General features: G+C 37.9%; 3 protein-coding genes across 9 annotated transcripts in view; 2 read left to right on the top strand and 1 right to left on the bottom strand.

Moving 5' to 3' along the window:
• The first annotated feature begins 602 nt into the window (after positions 1–602).
• LOC122884068 (insulin-like growth factor-binding protein 2) lies at positions 603–5,628 on the top strand. Of its 4 annotated transcripts, none has more exons than XM_044213405.1 (8): positions 603–764; positions 983–1,083; positions 2,658–2,827; positions 3,358–3,428; positions 3,842–3,872; positions 4,078–4,287; positions 4,712–4,762; positions 5,000–5,628. In XM_044213405.1, exons 1-7 carry the CDS (start codon positions 618–620, stop codon positions 4,753–4,755), a joined length of 774 nt encoding a protein of 257 aa, XP_044069340.1. In that variant the 5' UTR covers positions 603–617; the 3' UTR covers positions 4,756–4,762; positions 5,000–5,628. The 4 variants fall into 4 exon arrangements, with proteins under 4 accessions (XP_044069340.1, XP_044069342.1, XP_044069341.1 ...); XM_044213407.1 differs by having other exon boundaries at positions 688–830; XM_044213406.1 differs by having other exon boundaries at positions 716–856.
• Positions 5,627–10,075, bottom strand: LOC122884069 (SLC35A4 upstream open reading frame protein-like). Of its 2 annotated transcripts, none has more exons than XM_044213409.1 (3): positions 9,945–10,075; positions 8,813–8,911; positions 5,627–8,640 (listed from the first exon to the last, which is right to left on the bottom strand). In XM_044213409.1, the coding sequence occupies exons 1-3, from the start codon at positions 9,957–9,959 to the stop codon at positions 8,443–8,445; spliced, it is 312 nt and encodes a 103-aa protein (XP_044069344.1). In that variant the 5' UTR covers positions 9,960–10,075; the 3' UTR covers positions 5,627–8,442. The 2 variants fall into 2 exon arrangements, with proteins under 2 accessions (XP_044069344.1, XP_044069345.1); XM_044213410.1 differs by lacking the exon at positions 9,945–10,075 and adding an exon at positions 9,552–9,867.
• LOC122884067 (inactive phospholipase D5-like) overlaps positions 9,289–17,066 on the top strand; it is a 72,934-nt gene continuing 65,156 nt past the window's right edge. Inside the window, exons 1-3 of one of the 3 annotated variants that reach the window (XM_044213401.1) lie at positions 9,289–9,536; positions 14,175–14,357; positions 14,946–17,048. The gene's annotated coding sequence lies outside the window, so the exon portion shown is untranslated. The remainder of the gene's footprint in view (positions 9,537–14,174; positions 14,358–14,945; positions 17,049–17,066) is intronic. The other 2 variants (XM_044213402.1, XM_044213403.1) reach the window with 2 other exon arrangements.

The raw sequence follows: 17,066 nt of genomic DNA on the forward strand, positions 1-17,066 counted from the left end.
AGAATGTGTTGATATTTATTTTAAATGTGTATAAAAAATATTAATGATGCCTATAATTATTTCTGTATAATTTGTGGCACTTCCTCCATGGAAAAGACAAGATAATGACACCATAACAACTCAATAACTGTCTAAATGCTGGGGTCTGCTGGGGATTGTGGGACCTAAACACTGGGACAGGGACTATGATCAGAGGCAAGAAAAAGTTCAAGAGATTGTGATTTAAGGATTTATCAGTCCTGAACTGCAAGATAATGCATTTAGTTATATAGCAAACAGGGACCCATGGTGCAGAAATTTCAGTACAGGTGTAAGAAAGTCCCTCAACCCAGAAATAATGGTAATACTTGAAATACAATAAAAATATTACAAATACTAATAATAATACTAATAATACAAATAATAATAATACAAATAGTATGGCCTCAGTTATTTCTATTTTATCTGTTTCCTAATCATTACTGTATCATTATCAGGTTATTATCTGTCAACAAATATTTTATTAATTAATTACAAATTTAAACAATATAAAGATACTGTTTATAAAGAGATAATGAACCTCTCAACCAGCTGTTTCATGGTTGCTAAATATCTTTATGCTCTGCCCATGGTAACAGATGATGCATCAACATGAGGAAAATGAGGAACCAATCAGAAATTCAGTTCAAAATCCAGTCAGGGGAGAATTTGGTTGTTCAGGTTGTGAGTGTGGGTTTTTCCCTCCTTTTACTTTCTGTTCCTTCTGTCTGTCTACAGCCATAAAGGTAAAACCTTCACTGAATTCTGTCATTGATAGTTGTGAAACAGCTTGCAACCTGACCTGAAATAAGGTATCATCTCTGTCTGTGAGATCACTGTAAGTGTATGTAATCGTGTGTGTGCGTGTGTGTGTGTGTGTGTGTGTGTGTGGATGTTTTGTGTCAGTAGCATCATATTCTATGTCTTTAAACACTTATGTGGATATGTATGTGTGTGTTTACAGGTTTGTGTTTCTGTGAAGATGTCGGACCCCGAGACCCAAACCCAGCCACTCATCGGAGCTGCCAGCCAGCAGACAGCCATCTATATACCATCAACACAAGGGTAAGGATTGTGTATGTACGTGTTTTGCTATCTGTATGGGGTCCCAACACTAGGACCAAAAAGCTGGTCCCCTCAAAGTTAACCATCCATTTACTGTAAATTAGTTATAGAGACTTTCCTTGTGTGCGTGTGGGCTATTGTTAAAAATCCTCAAAGATAGAAAAAACAGTTCTGGTGTGTGTTTTATTTGTGTGTGTGTGTGTGTGTGTGTGAGAGAGAGAGAGAGAGAGAGAGAGAGAGAGAGAGAGAGAGAGAGAGAGAAACTTATGCTTTTTTTCCTCAGCTGTAGATTGATATTGCCCTAACTAAAGTTTGCATTGGTGGAACCAAACCATACCAGTGTTTATTTATGTTTTAATACAGACGGTGTATACTTTAATTTACAGGTAACCATTTTGTAAATCAGAGTGGTCTGCTTCAGATTTTTTATGTATATTTTTTGTCCTCCAAACAGCCATTGATTTCCATTAATCTCCATTCAAATCAATCAGCGGACAATCAACAAACGTTACCTATCTGTATCAAGTTTCAAGAGTCTGCTTATTGATTTTTTTTATTGTATTTTTATATTGTATAATTGAAATTAATGGAAACCAATGGCTGCGTGAAAAGCAAGGAAAATACATAAAAAAATATACAGAATTTGGAAACTGTTAACAGTTATGGAAAGTATACATGGATTTGTAGATTAGGAAATGAAATCCTCAAAAACTTGGGTATGGTCCTTTAAATGGTTTGTAATTCTATTAAAAGTCTATGGATGTCTTCATGGCTTTTTTAAATGATATTTCGTGTGTTTTGTTTTCATGAGTAAATACCACTTTGATTAAAAATATTTTCATTAGCACATTTTAAAACAATACTGCATTTAATTATTTTAGCATCAATTCATTACAGAATAAACACATCAATTAGTAGAGATTTAAAGGCAGTTTCAGAGAGGACATGTCATTTAAATTAATGGGAATTTCCAAAGGAGGCCATGGTGTGAGTTAGAAAGGGTAAAAGGCAGATACGAAAAATTCCTAAACTTTCTGCTTGGCAACAGCTGATCTCACACTCAGTTGGTGGTGACATATTGTACACAGTACATACCATGGCTACAGTTCCTGTTTTAGAGAATTTCCCCGATTCTCAGCCAAGCATCAGCCTCTATAATGTCCTCTCCTCCCACATCATCCTATCTACCTCTTCTTTTCTGTCTTTTTTCATCTCTTTCTCCCACCTAAGGGTTTAGTCCCTATGATCTCTTAGTCAGTGGTTGATATCAATTATCTATGTTTTCTTTTCCCTTTTTAAAATCTTCCAATCATTTATCAAGAAAGATACCAGAGGTCAACAACGTATGATCCTTGAACAGTTAAAATGGCTGATGATTATGCACAACAAGGCCCCTTCATATTAAAGACTTTTTCTTCATGTCTCTCCTTATTTTTCAGTGTCTCACTCGTTATTTCTCCTTCTGATTCCATTTCAATATGTAAATGTCCAACAAGTCCTCCAAATTTAACATGTTTTTCCTCTCCTTCTCCACTCCCCTCACCTCCTCCTTCCTTTCTCTTCTTGCTCTCCAGTGGCCGCTCCTCCCGGGCCTATAAGGTGGCAGGCTTAACCCTGTTGGCCTGTGTCCTGATTGCGGGCCAGGCGATGATCGCCTACTTCCTCCTCAGCCAGAGAAGTGACATCAAGTCTCTGGAGGAGCAGAGCAACAACCTGAAGGCAGAGCTGACGAAGGGAAGATCTGGTGAGGAGGCCAAATTCAGTTTAGATTAAGACGGATATACTGTACACTATTGGCATTCAGCAGAATGTCTTTTGTTGCTAAAGTAGGATAAGTTTCATTTGTCAACAACCTTGTGAGCAGCTAGAGAAAATGTAAAGTGTCTGCAGAATCCCCAGAGACCTGACCAGTGACTCATTAGATTTCTGATAAATCAATGCTGGGGAAAGGCAAACCAAATAATGACATTTCTTCCTCTTTTTTCTTAAGCTAAATGCCATTTGAACCATACGTGGCTCTGACAGTGATCTGATGGTACTTTCCAAAAGTTGCACGTACATCTGAAGGATAGATTAAAGGAAAAACATTCATTGTTATATACAATTTTACTTGCCAAATGAACCTGGTTTGTTGTTCTGGTCTTCTTTGGCTTTAAATTCAGAATAGACTGAATTCAGGCTTCCATTTATCTCTGTTATCTCAACCTTTCATTTTCTCAAACTATCTCGTTTTTTTCTACCACTCACACACACTGTTTCTCGTTCTGTCTGTAGATGCTGTGCATCCCATGCGGATGCACATACCCATGAACGCCCCCAAGCTAATGGATGACTTTGTGGATGAGGTAAAATGAGGCTGATGCTAATATCAATATTTGAGTTTCAAAAATATATATATAAATGATATATTGGTGGATTTTTTCACGACACTGAAAACAGACTTTTCAGTGCTCTTAGATGTTGTTCCTCTATTGCAATTTTTTGTTAGGTATCAGCCGACAAATATGCTAATACTCATAAGCTAATGTCATCCGGTATAGCAGCCAAGCCATTCTATCAGTCAGTCTCTAGTTTTGATGGAGGTGCAGGTATATTGTTTGAATTTAATGATATGATTAAAAAAAATAATCCAGCTTTAATACTGTGACACTAATGTTTTTGTCTTGTTCCTCTTCTGGAATGAATCCTGTCATGTTCTTGTAAAAAATCAAATTTAAGTTGTGGTCTTCATCTTTTTCCCCTACTGATTGTATTGCAGGAGGCTTCCACTGGAGTCCCAGAAAAAACTGGTATGTTGTATATATATTTACTGTATTCAAATATGTATATATACAGTATATACAATGTATCTTTATCTATCTACACATTAGAAGACATTTAATTACATGTTTCCTACAACGTTCAGTAGTCTTATGTTCACATAGTTTTTTTCTGTTATTTCTCTTCTCCAATTTTCTGCAAGACTAAGATGATTTAACTCCTCTCCTCTCCCAGCTCCTCCTCATATCACTGAGTGCCAGCTGGAGGCCGCTGGTATGAAGGCTCCGCAGGTGCCAGGTTTCCGCCCCGTCTGTGATGAGCGCGGCTTCTACCTGACCGAGCAGTGCTATATGAAGCACTGCTGGTGTGTGAACCCAGCCAACGGGCAAACAATCCCTGGATCACTCCACAATGGACCGGCCAGTTGCAATACATCTGTCACTGGTGAGACAAGATAACTGGTCACCAAGTCAGATTGAGAATAGATTTTGGTGGCCACCAGACCACACTTTGTTTTGCTTTCCATACTGCACAGTATAATTTAATGTTGTTTTTGTGTTTTAATGTAATTATCTCCGCCAAGGAGGTTCATTTTTCAGTCCTGCTCATTTGTTTGTATTTAACAGGATATCTAAAAAAACTGGTCATGGGCCAAGTAACAAGAATTTTTTTTTTAAATAATTTATTATTGCAAGTTTCTTTTACATTTTATGAAATGTTGTCTATCACTGTTTGTATTTTGATGCAGATCCGGATCCAGATGTAGATTTTATCTAAATCTAAAACATTTCTATTATTAAAATAATGATTATTTTAGAACCTTAATTTAAGCTACAATGTCGTTGACAATCGAAGTTTGTCTTTGTAGGCAGCCTGAGCAAAGTGATGACTCTGCCTGATGTCAGTGTCTGATACTGTGGTGAGTACACATATGGTGTTCCTCTGATTCACTATGTATGTATTCATATATAAATATCTGAGCAGTACTGTATGTTTCAATGCTGTTTAATTCAGTCCAATTAAGAAATGCATTTTTTTAGACTTTGAATATATTTAAATACATTTAGAATAGTTTTAAAGGCAAATTACTTTATATTGCGGCTAAAACTTGGAATTAACTGCATTTTTTGTATTTTTGTTTGTTTCTTGGGCAAAGCTGGTAAAATCTCCTCCAGAAACCAGCAACGGTTCAACTCCAAAGGATGACTTTGCTACAACTTTGTCAACTTATAATCATCATATTTGTAGTGCTTGGTAAGCTAATGGGGTTTTATATACTGCTGCTAAATTACCAAATTATAACCATTTATCTGCTTGCTATCATCTTATCAATTTATTGCAACTTATCTGCAACCAATATTATATGCACAGAGTTGACTTTTGCTATTGATTACATACCATCTTTCATTTGGTTTTATGATGGAAAGATTGTAAAGAGCACTGAATTGAATAATAACAGCATGGACTACGGGGCAATTAAATGGAGTGTGGGCAGATGGTAATTATTCATTAATTATTAATATATTTTTTGCAAAGAGTAAATGTTTGGCAAGATGTAAATGAAAACAGGATCTGTCCACTGCCCCTTTACATTATTATTTTTTTAATAAACAGTGTGGTCACTTGAATCTTGAATGTTTGGCTAACTTATGGAGATGAAACTGATTTAAAAAATATCGACATATTTGGGAACAATCAGGAACCAGGAATACTCCAGTTTTGAGACAACTGTAAACTGTATTTTCCCCCTTTATATGAAAAACACAAATAAAACTCTTAAAGGCAGTTTTTTTTTTTTGGTTTTATTTTACAATATCACAAACTGTTAAGTTGAATACTTCTGCATTAATGTGCAGGAGTGAAAACCTATGATGACGAGACAGTTACATTAGCCAGTGAATTAAAACACCATCAATGGACCCGTCATATTCTATATTCCGCAGAAAATCAAGTGTTTAAAGAAAGGAGAAAAAAAAACAAGAGAAAACATGCAAAAACATAATAGACAGGAAGTTAAGAAACTAAGAGCATGCAATACAAAGACAGCAACACAATGATTGTCAATAGGCACAAGTTGTTTCTGGTTTCCAGTTACCAAACATACAGTACACATAGTTTTCTAATACACTTTTCAGTTAAAGTAAAAACTAAATGAGCACAATCTCAATCTGATGTCAAATACGTTTCTCTTTTATGGCTTTTTGGTCTAATACCTGTTAATAGCCTGAGTGTGTACATAAGCACTGTGTGGTAATTTCAATGGCAGCAATACAGTACCTGGGGTAACTAATGTTGCTGTCATGTGAAAACCATCTTAGTGAAGTTTTACATTTAAACCCTATTTGTGGGTTTAAATCATAAGTTAACAAAGTTAAAGTCATGTGTACATTTCCAGGTTATCCACCTAAGTGAAATAGTTGCCCAGCAAAATAAAAAATTCATACTAACATATTATCAAGTTTGCTACTGTTCAGGTATTTTTCTGTGCAAACAAAATCACTGCTTGCTTTTTTATTTGCATGACAAAGTAACAGCTTTAAATCCTTAAAATTATACAAGTGCAAAACATCCACTAGTCTCCAGCATATGAAAGAGGCAGCCAAATCCCATCAGGAAAGGCTATTGCACACATGGCATGAGATGATAATATCAAGTCCAGAGCAGGCACTCTTAATATATATTTTACATAAAATACTTTAACACACACTTCCCTGTTTTATTAAAACTCCCAAGTGCAATTAAAACTACATCTTTAAATAAAAATGTTACTTTGGCGTACATTTTCATTTGATAGTCTACTGCAGGCCTATTCAATTGGTGGCCCGCGGGCAAGATCCGGCCCAGAAGCAACCTCCGAGTGGCCCAGCATACATAAATCTGATATATGGCAAAATAAGTAAACTACATATATAGTGTATGAAAGTAGCGAGTGAGCCATCTCGCTTCCTTCTCATCTCTGTTGAGTTCCACATGCGCAGTAACGATCGGGCAGGACGTTTACGGATGTAGCGACGCTGCCAGTCATATCTTTCACAAATCAACGTTTTCTCATGTGAGTTCTGACCACGCGTAGTAGCTTTTCAAAACATCTGGCTATTGACAGTCACAAGTAGGGAAGTGCTCTACTGAAAATATGTCTGTCCTGTCAACCCTGAAATTTGACAGTGAAAACTATCAGTTTAACCCTGTCTGGACTGGCAAGTATTTGTTTATTTTACCGCCATCGCCAAACGCCTGCTATTTCTTTTACTACATTCCTTTGCATTTGTTTAAAATTTGAAAAAAAAAAAAGAAAAGAAAAAAAAAGCTTTTAAATAGGGTGCTGAAAATGTCTTGCCCATCTACATTACAAGGTTTTAAAAACTGGCCCAATTGAATTTGTAATTGAATAGCCCTGGTCTGTGTTATCCAGCTCTTGCAGACTGAAGTCTGAATAACTTTTTTAGCAGTGTGAGGTGGAATATATAGAGAAATATTACATACATTTCCTTATTTTTGAATGAGTGTGTCATTTTTTTAGTAAATTTTACAACTATAAACATGAGGTCTCTGAAAAGTGTTCCTTAAGTTATTTTTCATGACTACATATATTTATATGACTATAATTTAAAAACAGAAATGTTTTACCAAGTGAAAAACATACATATAATCACATGAGGGGGCAAAGACACATCACACCACAGACTTTGCTCTGCCACTTGCCGACAATGTGAAAACTAATAAGACCAATGAAAGGTTTTGACAGGTTTTACACTAAAGAGCACCATAAGATGTGAGGTGAAACAAATTTTACATGCGCTAGCAACCCCTGAGCTAAAGAATGCATATTCGTTAAAGCTGCTATAATTGATTTCTGATTACTAGAGGGCAGAAGACTCACATGCCTTTACATATACACGCAAAACCTCTAAACCACTGCACACTGTGTGCAGAGTTCCTCTTGTAAAAAAACTCAATATTCTCTATCTGTCTGAACAGCAAAAGAGATGTGGTGTGTTTCTCTGTAGAGACTCTCCTTAAGAAAGGAGGTGAAATAGCCAACACAACTGGCCTGCACATGTGGATATTGGTTGGTCTCATTATGTATCAATAAATCTTCAGAAAGCACATATTGAGGTTTCAGGTGGCCTATGGTTGAGGTCAGAAATAAATTATATCAGCTATAATGATTTATATTATATATAGCAGTTTGTCTAAATTTCAAACATTGACCATATTGGAAAGAAAAATTGGGTCTCCTGTGTTTAAATTAACTGAATTGTAATTGTTTCCACATGCATGTTAATGTGCCCAATTTATTACAAAATGTATTTCAGTTACCCAATCTAAACACTCATATAGTTCAGATGAATACGCTTCAACTGAAAAAAAAAATAATAACGAAAAGACACTGTTTCACCTTACTCCATAAGTTGGCTTTCTATTTCATTTCCCGATTTACTCATCTATGTGGAAAGTGAAAATAATAACCACTGAAAAGTTTTTAACTTTTGAAATACATATCTGTTCCTGTATGCAACAGTTTTCGCACCCTCTTCTTGTAGATGTCTCTCTTCCTCCTCCCTCCTTTCTTGTCTTCTTACTTTTCCTCCGCTCTTTTCATTTGCGTCCTCCTCTCAGGCTGCGTATGTAGTCTTTGACAGTATTTTCAATGTTGGGAACAGCATAATTTTGTGCTGCATAGATTCCTGTACATGTTCCTACAGCAACACCCATCAACGCTGAAGAGCGTAGCCTTGCAACAATGTACCCCGCCAGGAAACCCTTCAGGAAAGGAGAAGCCAGTAGACTGCCTCCCTAAAGATGAAAGAAGAGGAGAGATTAGACCTGGTACATGCAAGTCTGACCACTGGTTTTATTATCTGCATGCTAGCAGTTTTCGTATGTTTTTATAACTACCTGGCCTGTGAACATAATTCAAGGCAGAGTAACCTGAGCATGTACATATTAGAGACTGTTTGAGCCTTACTGGAGGAACCCCAGCCTGTATTTCATCCTCCACCCGTTTCTGAATGTCTTCCAGCTGGTCCTTCAGCTCCACCAGGTCCTTGAGCTGGCTCAGAGGACTCTGCACACACACATGCATGAATGAATACACACAGAGACAAACAAACAACAGGTCAGTGTCACTGACCAGGGTTTCCTAAAACATACAGTGCATCTAGCAATGGTAAAACACTAACTTATGTATTATGACAATAATGACAAAATTATAAAAATATACATGAAAACTGTGTATGCTAGTAATTCTCATGAATTAGAACACAGTAGATCAAGTAAAGAACGAATTATTTACATTAACAGAAGGTAAAAATGGTTGCAAATATGGACCATTTATCAGCAAGTTGCTTCTATCGCCCCAATTTTCCCATCTCTTAGTGGAAAAAAAACAAACAATAACTCACTTCTAGAGCAACTTGTTCATATTCGGCATGAACCTGACTTTATCATTAAGCACATGTTTATCAAAACTAGTTCACTTGGTTAAGTGATAAACATAAACACACAAGAACGCGCAGTGTATGGTGCTTCACACACTTATTCTGACACGATACGTAATGTTTTTCTCAGTCAGCTAGGCTAATGTTATGCCTCTTTACATTTTCTGTTGTTACCAGTATGATGTTATTTTACATTTTGAGATAACGTTAGTCCAACTGAATTAAGCACAAACTGGTTGTCTCGGTATCAAGGTAATCAAACGTTACCGTTGGTCTCATTAGCAGACAGACTTTTCAGTTTTTCTTACTAAGTTAGCTAACGTTAGCCATCTATTAAGTAAGCTAATTTAGCGTTACATTAGCAGTTAGCCATCAGTTGACTCTTCTTTTAACAGCTTATGTTTAATTATTTCACAGCACTTTAAATCTGTTTAAAACACCCCCAGTAAATCTAGCGTAATTAAGATAGTTAGTCAACTAGTCGACAGTTAGCTTAACGTTAAACAACACCAGATTGCTACGTTACGATAGCCTGCAAACTCGTTGGCAGCTAACGCTAATTGATGGCTGTTGAATGACACTGTAAGTTAGGCGGGTTTTCATAATAATAAAGTAACGCCAAATATCTACAATATAGCATAGAAAGCTGGGGGCACCGACCTTGTCATTAGCCATAGTTTCAATGTTAAGGAAACCTCTCTCTTCTTCTTGTTTCTTGTGGCTTCGTTGAAAATTAACCTTACTGCCCTCCACTGGTTTCTCACGGACCCTACCTATGGTTTTAGAGTTTCTTCATAATTAGCTGTAGCCTACTAACTTTAATTATGGCAGAGTAAAGATGAAGAAACTTTCCAAAGAACGCATAATTACTATCTTGCTTGAGTACAAAGTGATATATTGTATGTGTGGATGTTTCAGGGTTATGATAATTGAATGAGCCTTCAAAGCCTTCATTTCCCACAACCAAAACCAGCAGACAGCTCAAATACTCACAGTGACCTCATTAGTTTCTCATCCTTAAATCTCCTCTCATGTTGAAGGTCCTTAAGTTCCAATTCAGTGATATAGTGATAGCAAACATAGCCGGTTACATAAGTGACATTAGAAATGTATTGCCACTGTCAGTATTCTTGTCATATTGCAAAATGTCTCAGAGCACTTTATCCTGCTATTATTGAAGAGGTCATATGCTGCATCAAAATGTTAGTGTATACCTCAGAAGCATTTATTTCCAAACATTAAATTCACAGGGTAGTTTATACAAACCTCTTAGATGACTGAGAGGAAGCTGAGAGGTATCAATCCAATTAACTTCTTCCTACAGACTGTGCAGTCTGAGCTTTTACTGATGCTAGAGAGTCTTCATGAGAGAGCACAGCTGATGAGACACTGAGAGAGGAAAAGAAGAGTGAGAAAGAATTGGATTGAATAATAAGAGAGACAGAAGGATGGAGTGTCATGGAAGAAATGAGATGCTCATTAATCAGAGCTGTTCAATTTGCACTGTTTTGTAACCATCACTGCAAAAACTCACAGCCTGAAGAAAGCAGAACAATAGATCAAAGAGCAGTAAGTTTTAGCGTTTTCCCCCAGAAATACCATAACACAATTTTAGTGTTTCCTTGGACTGAGTTGCATTTAAAACATGTGCAACATGTGCTGTTAAAATTAACAGATCACTTGGGTGGCTGTGGCTTGGAGGTAGAGTGGGTTGTCCACTAATCGGAAGGTCGGTGGTTCGATCCTAGCTTCCCCCTGTAAAAGTGTCAAAGTGTCCTTGGGCAAGATACTGAACCTCAAATTGTTTCTGAGAGCTGTGCCTTTGGTGTGTTAGTTTCTTTGTACTCAATGTGTGAAGTGCTTTGAGTGGTCAGAAGAGTAGAAAGGCGCTATCTTGAGGATGACAGGTCACAAGTGTGATTTGCAGAGACTTTGAGAGTGAATGGCAGAGCTTGGAGTCACAGAAGGCAAGAAAGAGATTGAGAAAGACTTAACAGAGAACAAGAGAGATAGGAAGAGACAGACAGAAACTGCAAGAGAAAACAGCATGCAAAGGTCTCTATACTTCTGGCAAATTTAATCTTTTGAAATTAGTCTGAACATAAATGATTACTACTTGGTGGTTTCTTCTGCAGCACTTTGTCACTCTAGAGGGCCTGAACGTATTTAATCCTCACACTCGGCAGGACAGATAGTCCATTAACCTTTCCTTATTGAGGGTTATCCCAGCACCAACCTGATATGGACCACGGTATTAAATAGTCTGTTCAAGCTGGAATAAAACAGTCTTTTGCATTTGCTTTTGCATGAGATGAAACACTGCTCACACTCTCCCCTGAACAGCAGGCATTTAAGAGCTGGGTGGAGCGATGGAGGTAAGGTTGTCTCTGATCTTCAAAGCTGTTGATGATTTTGGGGGGTTATTGATTTTGGCTGAGGCATAATTGGCTGACTAATCTTTGGATGCCACTGTAAAGGAAAGGTCATTGAAGCTTATGGTGCATTTATCTCAGTGATGTGTATTCATATGCCTTAAACATCAGGGGCAGACAATGGATTTATGTTAGGACTGTCCGCTTGAGTTGAGAGGAAGGATAACAATCTGTCGTAATGTCATAAGACACAACGTGCTTGAAATAAGCAGTGAAATAAACATACAATTTTTTATATTCAGTGGAGAGCAAAACAATACATAACTTTGACTTTTATAGCTTTGTGACTAAAGCTATATCTATTATTCAACATGCCTAGCTAAATGTTTACTCTTATATAATGAAAGGGATTCGTATTAATACACTCAATAGTAATTTCAAGGGTTGTTTGTGCAGATATAGCTATTATATTTCAAATAGTGAGAAAAGAAAGCCCTATGCACATCAGTTTCAGAACATATAGGCAGTTTTTAAGTCTGTTTTGCAGAAGGCTTTTAGGAATAATTCAAAATGTACTTTATGATAAGTGCACTCGGTACATCTCACTGTCTACTAAATATGATTTACTTTGTAAAGCAGAAAAGCAGGTGTCACAGGACACACTCGTTCAACTGAGACTTTACTAAAAATGGGAGAAGCAAGTTGTTTTAATAAGCAACCTTGAGTACAATAAGAGTTTCAGCGATAAGCACATAAACTCTATCATGTCAGCTTAATCTATAGTAGCTAGACTTTAACTACTTACAAATACTGTACGGAAGGTATGTTGATTGATCATTTCCGGTTGATATGTTATATTTGTCAACCTCTGACAAAACAGGTGACAAGCTTAAAGCTCACTTGTTTCTTAGAGGAAAGGAGGCACACTGTAAAAAGCAACTTATTCTTTGGCAGGGAAATAATATTGAATGTTTTTATCACTGAATGTGTGAACAAATTGTCCCCTGCTGCCCCTTGTGTCAAAAACATTATAGTTTCATAACCTGTGCCCTGCTTCAGGAGTGTTGCATCTTTAACAGTGTGCTGTAGGCTCTGTACTATGCTGAGTTTGGCTGCACTGCATTGTGTTAGTTGTTGTGTTGTTAAAGATCCCTGCGTATAAATTACGCCACTTATTGTGTTGTGCTGCACTGTACATGCTTTCTTGACTGTTGAAAGTGTTGTGATGTCTTTTTGTAGTGTATTTTTGTGCTGTATTGTCTTGTTGCTGGTTGAACCTGTTAATGGTAATTTGTGGAAAGATTCTATTCATTCACTCTGATTCCATATAGTGTAATGAAAGCTTTTCATCAGTAAGACACCTTTGAAGTCTGCCAGAAAATGTGATGCATTTCTCCATAGCTTAAAAGCTGAAAGCCTTTTAGTGTGGCTCAATGTTTTTGTGGGTTGAGTTGGCCCGTGTTCAATTAACTTCCCTTATTAACCTCAGTGTTCAGTATTCAGCCAGTGTTTCCACTGATGGCTACTGATAAAGTACACTCTGCTAGCAGAGAGAAATGTGATTGGCATACAACAGGATTGAATAAGAGGGAACAGGACTTTGAAGAAGGACCTAGATTGTTTGAGATGTGAGCTTCCTCACGAATGTTCATGTCTCTTGAAAAAATGAGAAGGAGCACAGCATTAACTTAAAATATGGATTAGTTGTCTTATTTAACAGACAAATACCTCCCACATATGGTCAAAGTTTTTCTCAACCTTTAAAATAATAGGAGAGTCACATTTTATTGACTGTGGAAAAACTGATCTGATATACACCAATTTGTTTGGACTCTGCAGTGACTATTTAGTAAACAACCAACAAACAAAACAAAATATGCTAGTGTGAAGGAAATTCATGTGAGCTGGTCAACTCTTATTGATGAAGAAGGTTTCAGGAGACTCAGGATGTCTTACATAGCATTGTAGCTTGGCAGAGGAGATTGGTAACAACAGTACAAAGTGAGAATCACAGTGCAGTGCCAAAACCAATTCGGAAGTTTAAAATTAGATATCCAATGCAGTCTTACTCCCAACTCATCACATATGGACGCTTGGTCAAAACCCCTTGGCATCTCTTTTTAACGCACTGGGTACCCCTTTTCCCTTGCCAAACTTTAGCCTACCTTTGGAGTGTTATTTAGCCCCCTTTAGCACCACCCCTGAGCCCACCTGATCCAAGTGCACAAGCGTTGCGAGAAGCTTTGCAAATAATTAATAATTTATTTGCCATATTTTTGGTTCTCTATTAGCTTGTTGTAAAGCATAACAAGGAAAGGAGACAACATATCCTGATTATGAAACTATGATAAACATCACCCCCTGGAGATTTCCCATTTCATAGTTTTTTAATAGCAGATTTTATTTTCGACTCCAGGGCAGGTGTCTTAATTTCTTGTCTGAACATTACTACTGTATTATTGAGTAAAAATGTCGCAAAGACATTTCAAAATCTATGTCTTTTACTCTCTAAATGTAGAAAAATCTGTCCAGCTGTCCTCCAACTCTCAAGATGCCATCTTGCAAAATGGGGTCAAGCTTGTACAGCTGACTACTTCTCTCGATAGACAGATTACTACGGGGAGCCTTCACTTCTTCAGGAAATCATTGATCTTGACTGTATTGGATGATTTCTGTCTCTGCAGCCATCAGTTGTTCCAAGGTAAGTGTTTTCTTTTCCATAGCTGATTTGTACTTTTCCATGTGCTGTTGCATAAGTACCTTCTGTCTCTCTGGATCTTTTTCTAACTGACCGATGGAGCGTTGTAACTCTTTTCTTTTATCTTTCAGGTGGATCAGTGTTTTCTTGGCTATCAAAATCCATGCAACCGTTTTTTTAGTCGGTCCCAACTTGAGTAGTACTGAAGTAATTTGTTCAGAGGGTCTCACTTTTCTTCAGCTGTGATGGTATTCACTATGATGTTCTTGACCTCTGGATCATTTTGCGGATTTTGAGTCACATTATCTGGTCTCTGTGGCCATTCACTTTCTGGCTGTAACAGAAATTGGTCAGTTTATCCATGTTTCACCTTGCATCAAGCTCTTAACTTTCATGCCTCTGGTGGTCTGATCAACAGGATTTGTGATGATACCTCCACTGTAGTGGTTTGGTAGCCTCTTGCAAGAGAGTAAGCCTGTTTACCACAAAGGTTTTGAAGCGAGCTGTCTCACTGTCGATGTATCTGAGAACCATTGTACTGTCAGTCCAGAAAATAGACTGCTAAAGTGGGACTTGCATTTCTTCTCACAGCATCTTGTCGACTTTCACTGCGACAACTGCTGCAGTTAACTCGAGTCTTGGAGTCTTGGAACCTGTTTAAAGGGGACCACTCTAGACTTCCCCATCACGAGGAACAATGGGTTCTGCCTTGCTCATTCACCAACACAAGGTAAGATGCTGTGCCACATGCGTTCTCACTTGCGTCAGAAAAATTATGCAACTGTGCTCCTAGTGTGTGTCCAAATCCCTTAGGCTTAACGCATCTGTTTATGCTGAAGTCAAAGAGGTGAGTGATATCTTCCAGCCTCTTACACCATTGATTGGCTTGCCAGCCACTGATTTATTCAACCATCCTTGCTTTTCCTTGCACAGGTCCCTCAAAAGAAGCTTGGCAGGATTTACAACTGGTGCCAGGAAGCCAAGAGGGTTGTAGATGGAGTTCACAACAGAAACAGATACTTTTCCAGTCATTGGCTTGTCCTGCAGCTTGATGCTGTATGCGGATGCATCATCTTCTGTGCACCACTATACACCAAGGGCTCGTTCAGTGAGTTGGGCATCATGAGTGAGATCAAGCTCTTTTAGTTTGCTGGCTTGGTGTTCAGCAGGGATGGATGACAGGACTTTCCTGCTGTTGCTTACCCATTTTGAGAACTGTTTCAACAACTTTCCATCTGCTGACGTTCTCAGTAAAGCATAAGAAGCAACGCTAGGAGACGAAGTCAATCCAAAAAGGTGCACTGCCATCCGGTACTCTTTAATCAGTGCACTTAGGTTGCCGTCTGGCTATCACTAAAATCGCAATAGGTCGCATCTGCTTTTGGAACTCTCACCTAGTAGAACATTGATTCAATGTCTGCCATCATCGCTATTGGATCTACACAAAACCTCACTAAGGCACCAATGAGTATACTGGTGAGGTCAGGTCCCTGCAGTAACTGTCCATTCAGCAACACATCCTAAAATGAAGGCATGCAGTCAAAGACCACACGGATTGACTTTTTCGAGTGGTACACCCCGTGGTGTGGGACGTACCAGACCCTGTCCTCTTAGTCAAGCTGTTCTTGAGGAGCTTCAGCAGCGTAGCCTTTATCAAGTATGCTCTCCATGAAGGCTTTGTAGTCTTCCAAGAAATACTTCATTCTTTCTCAGTTTTCTCTTCAGACTAGCAGCTTGCTGTTCTGCCACACATATGAGCATGAGAGCATATAACTGCTTATCAGCTTCTGTCCACCAGGTTCCTCTTGGCACATTTTGTTCAACAAGATCTGAGTCAGCTTTCCTTTCATGTTCAGTTTCTTTCAGCGCTTCTCCGTTCAGAATGTGGCTGTACTTTCAGCGTTCATAAATGCATACGCTTACGGGATCTCACTTTCACCAGCACAATTGATTATATACACTCTGTCTCTCTGGCCCCAGTGTAGCCAACTATTTCATGGGCAACAGACTTCTGAGCGCCTGAGACCTTCAATTAAAATGAATTTATCTCAAATAAATATTCCATCTGATGTTTTAACATAGGGTATACTAAATGATGTCATCCGATGATTTGCATGTAATCCAAATGTATGTAATGAGCAATTATTAAACATGAGAAGGCAAGCATAACAGGTGCTTATTCATAACATGAAAGAATAGGCACAGTAAGAGCACATGTAGTCTGAAAAAAAATTATTCTCACATCGAAGAGATTGTCAAAGGCTTATACCACCCCTCTCAAACAAAATTCATACTGGTTGGGCTAGTCTATTCAGATCAAGGTGGTCAGTTGATGCATTAGTAGTCAGATATGGCTATAAGTCCAATTATTAGTGGAATACTAGAATCTGTGTAAACACAGCTAATGTATGGTTAATGTAATCAGCACTTATTTCTCACAACTGTTTTCATAGAGATTGCCTAGCCCTGTTATGAGTTGTTTCTTCAGTGTATGTTGTATTTTTGGTTGGTTTTGTCTATTTTGTGTATAATCCATTATTTACTATTTTGTGGTTGTCTTGCTTACCTAAATATTGTGAAGTTGTCCAAGCATGAGGCTTTGGGTGTGGAAATGGCCGTTTTGTCATCTGACCGCCAAAGGAGCCACTGACTTCTTGACTCAACACACAGTGAACTTCACACTGCATTTCAAAGGTGATGTTGGTTATATGA

The sequence above is a fragment of the Siniperca chuatsi genome, linkage group LG11 (assembly GCF_020085105.1).
Source record: "Siniperca chuatsi isolate FFG_IHB_CAS linkage group LG11, ASM2008510v1, whole genome shotgun sequence".
Classification (NCBI taxonomy): Eukaryota; Metazoa; Chordata; class Actinopteri; order Centrarchiformes; family Sinipercidae; genus Siniperca; species Siniperca chuatsi.

Coding starts and splice junctions, on each gene's coding strand:
- LOC122884069 (XM_044213409.1), bottom strand. Junction 8,641..8,812: donor TACAGGCTGGGGTTCCTCCA/GTAAGGCTCAAA, acceptor TTTCATCTTTAG/GGAGGCAGTCTACTGGCTTC.
- LOC122884068 (XM_044213405.1), top strand. CDS start 618: ATGATGCATCAACATGAGGAAAATGAGGAACCAATCAGAAATTCAGTT. Junction 2,828..3,357: donor GCTGACGAAGGGAAGATCTG/GTGAGGAGGCCA, acceptor TTCTGTCTGTAG/ATGCTGTGCATCCCATGCGG. Junction 4,288..4,711: donor TTGCAATACATCTGTCACTG/GTGAGACAAGAT, acceptor TTGTCTTTGTAG/GCAGCCTGAGCAAAGTGATG.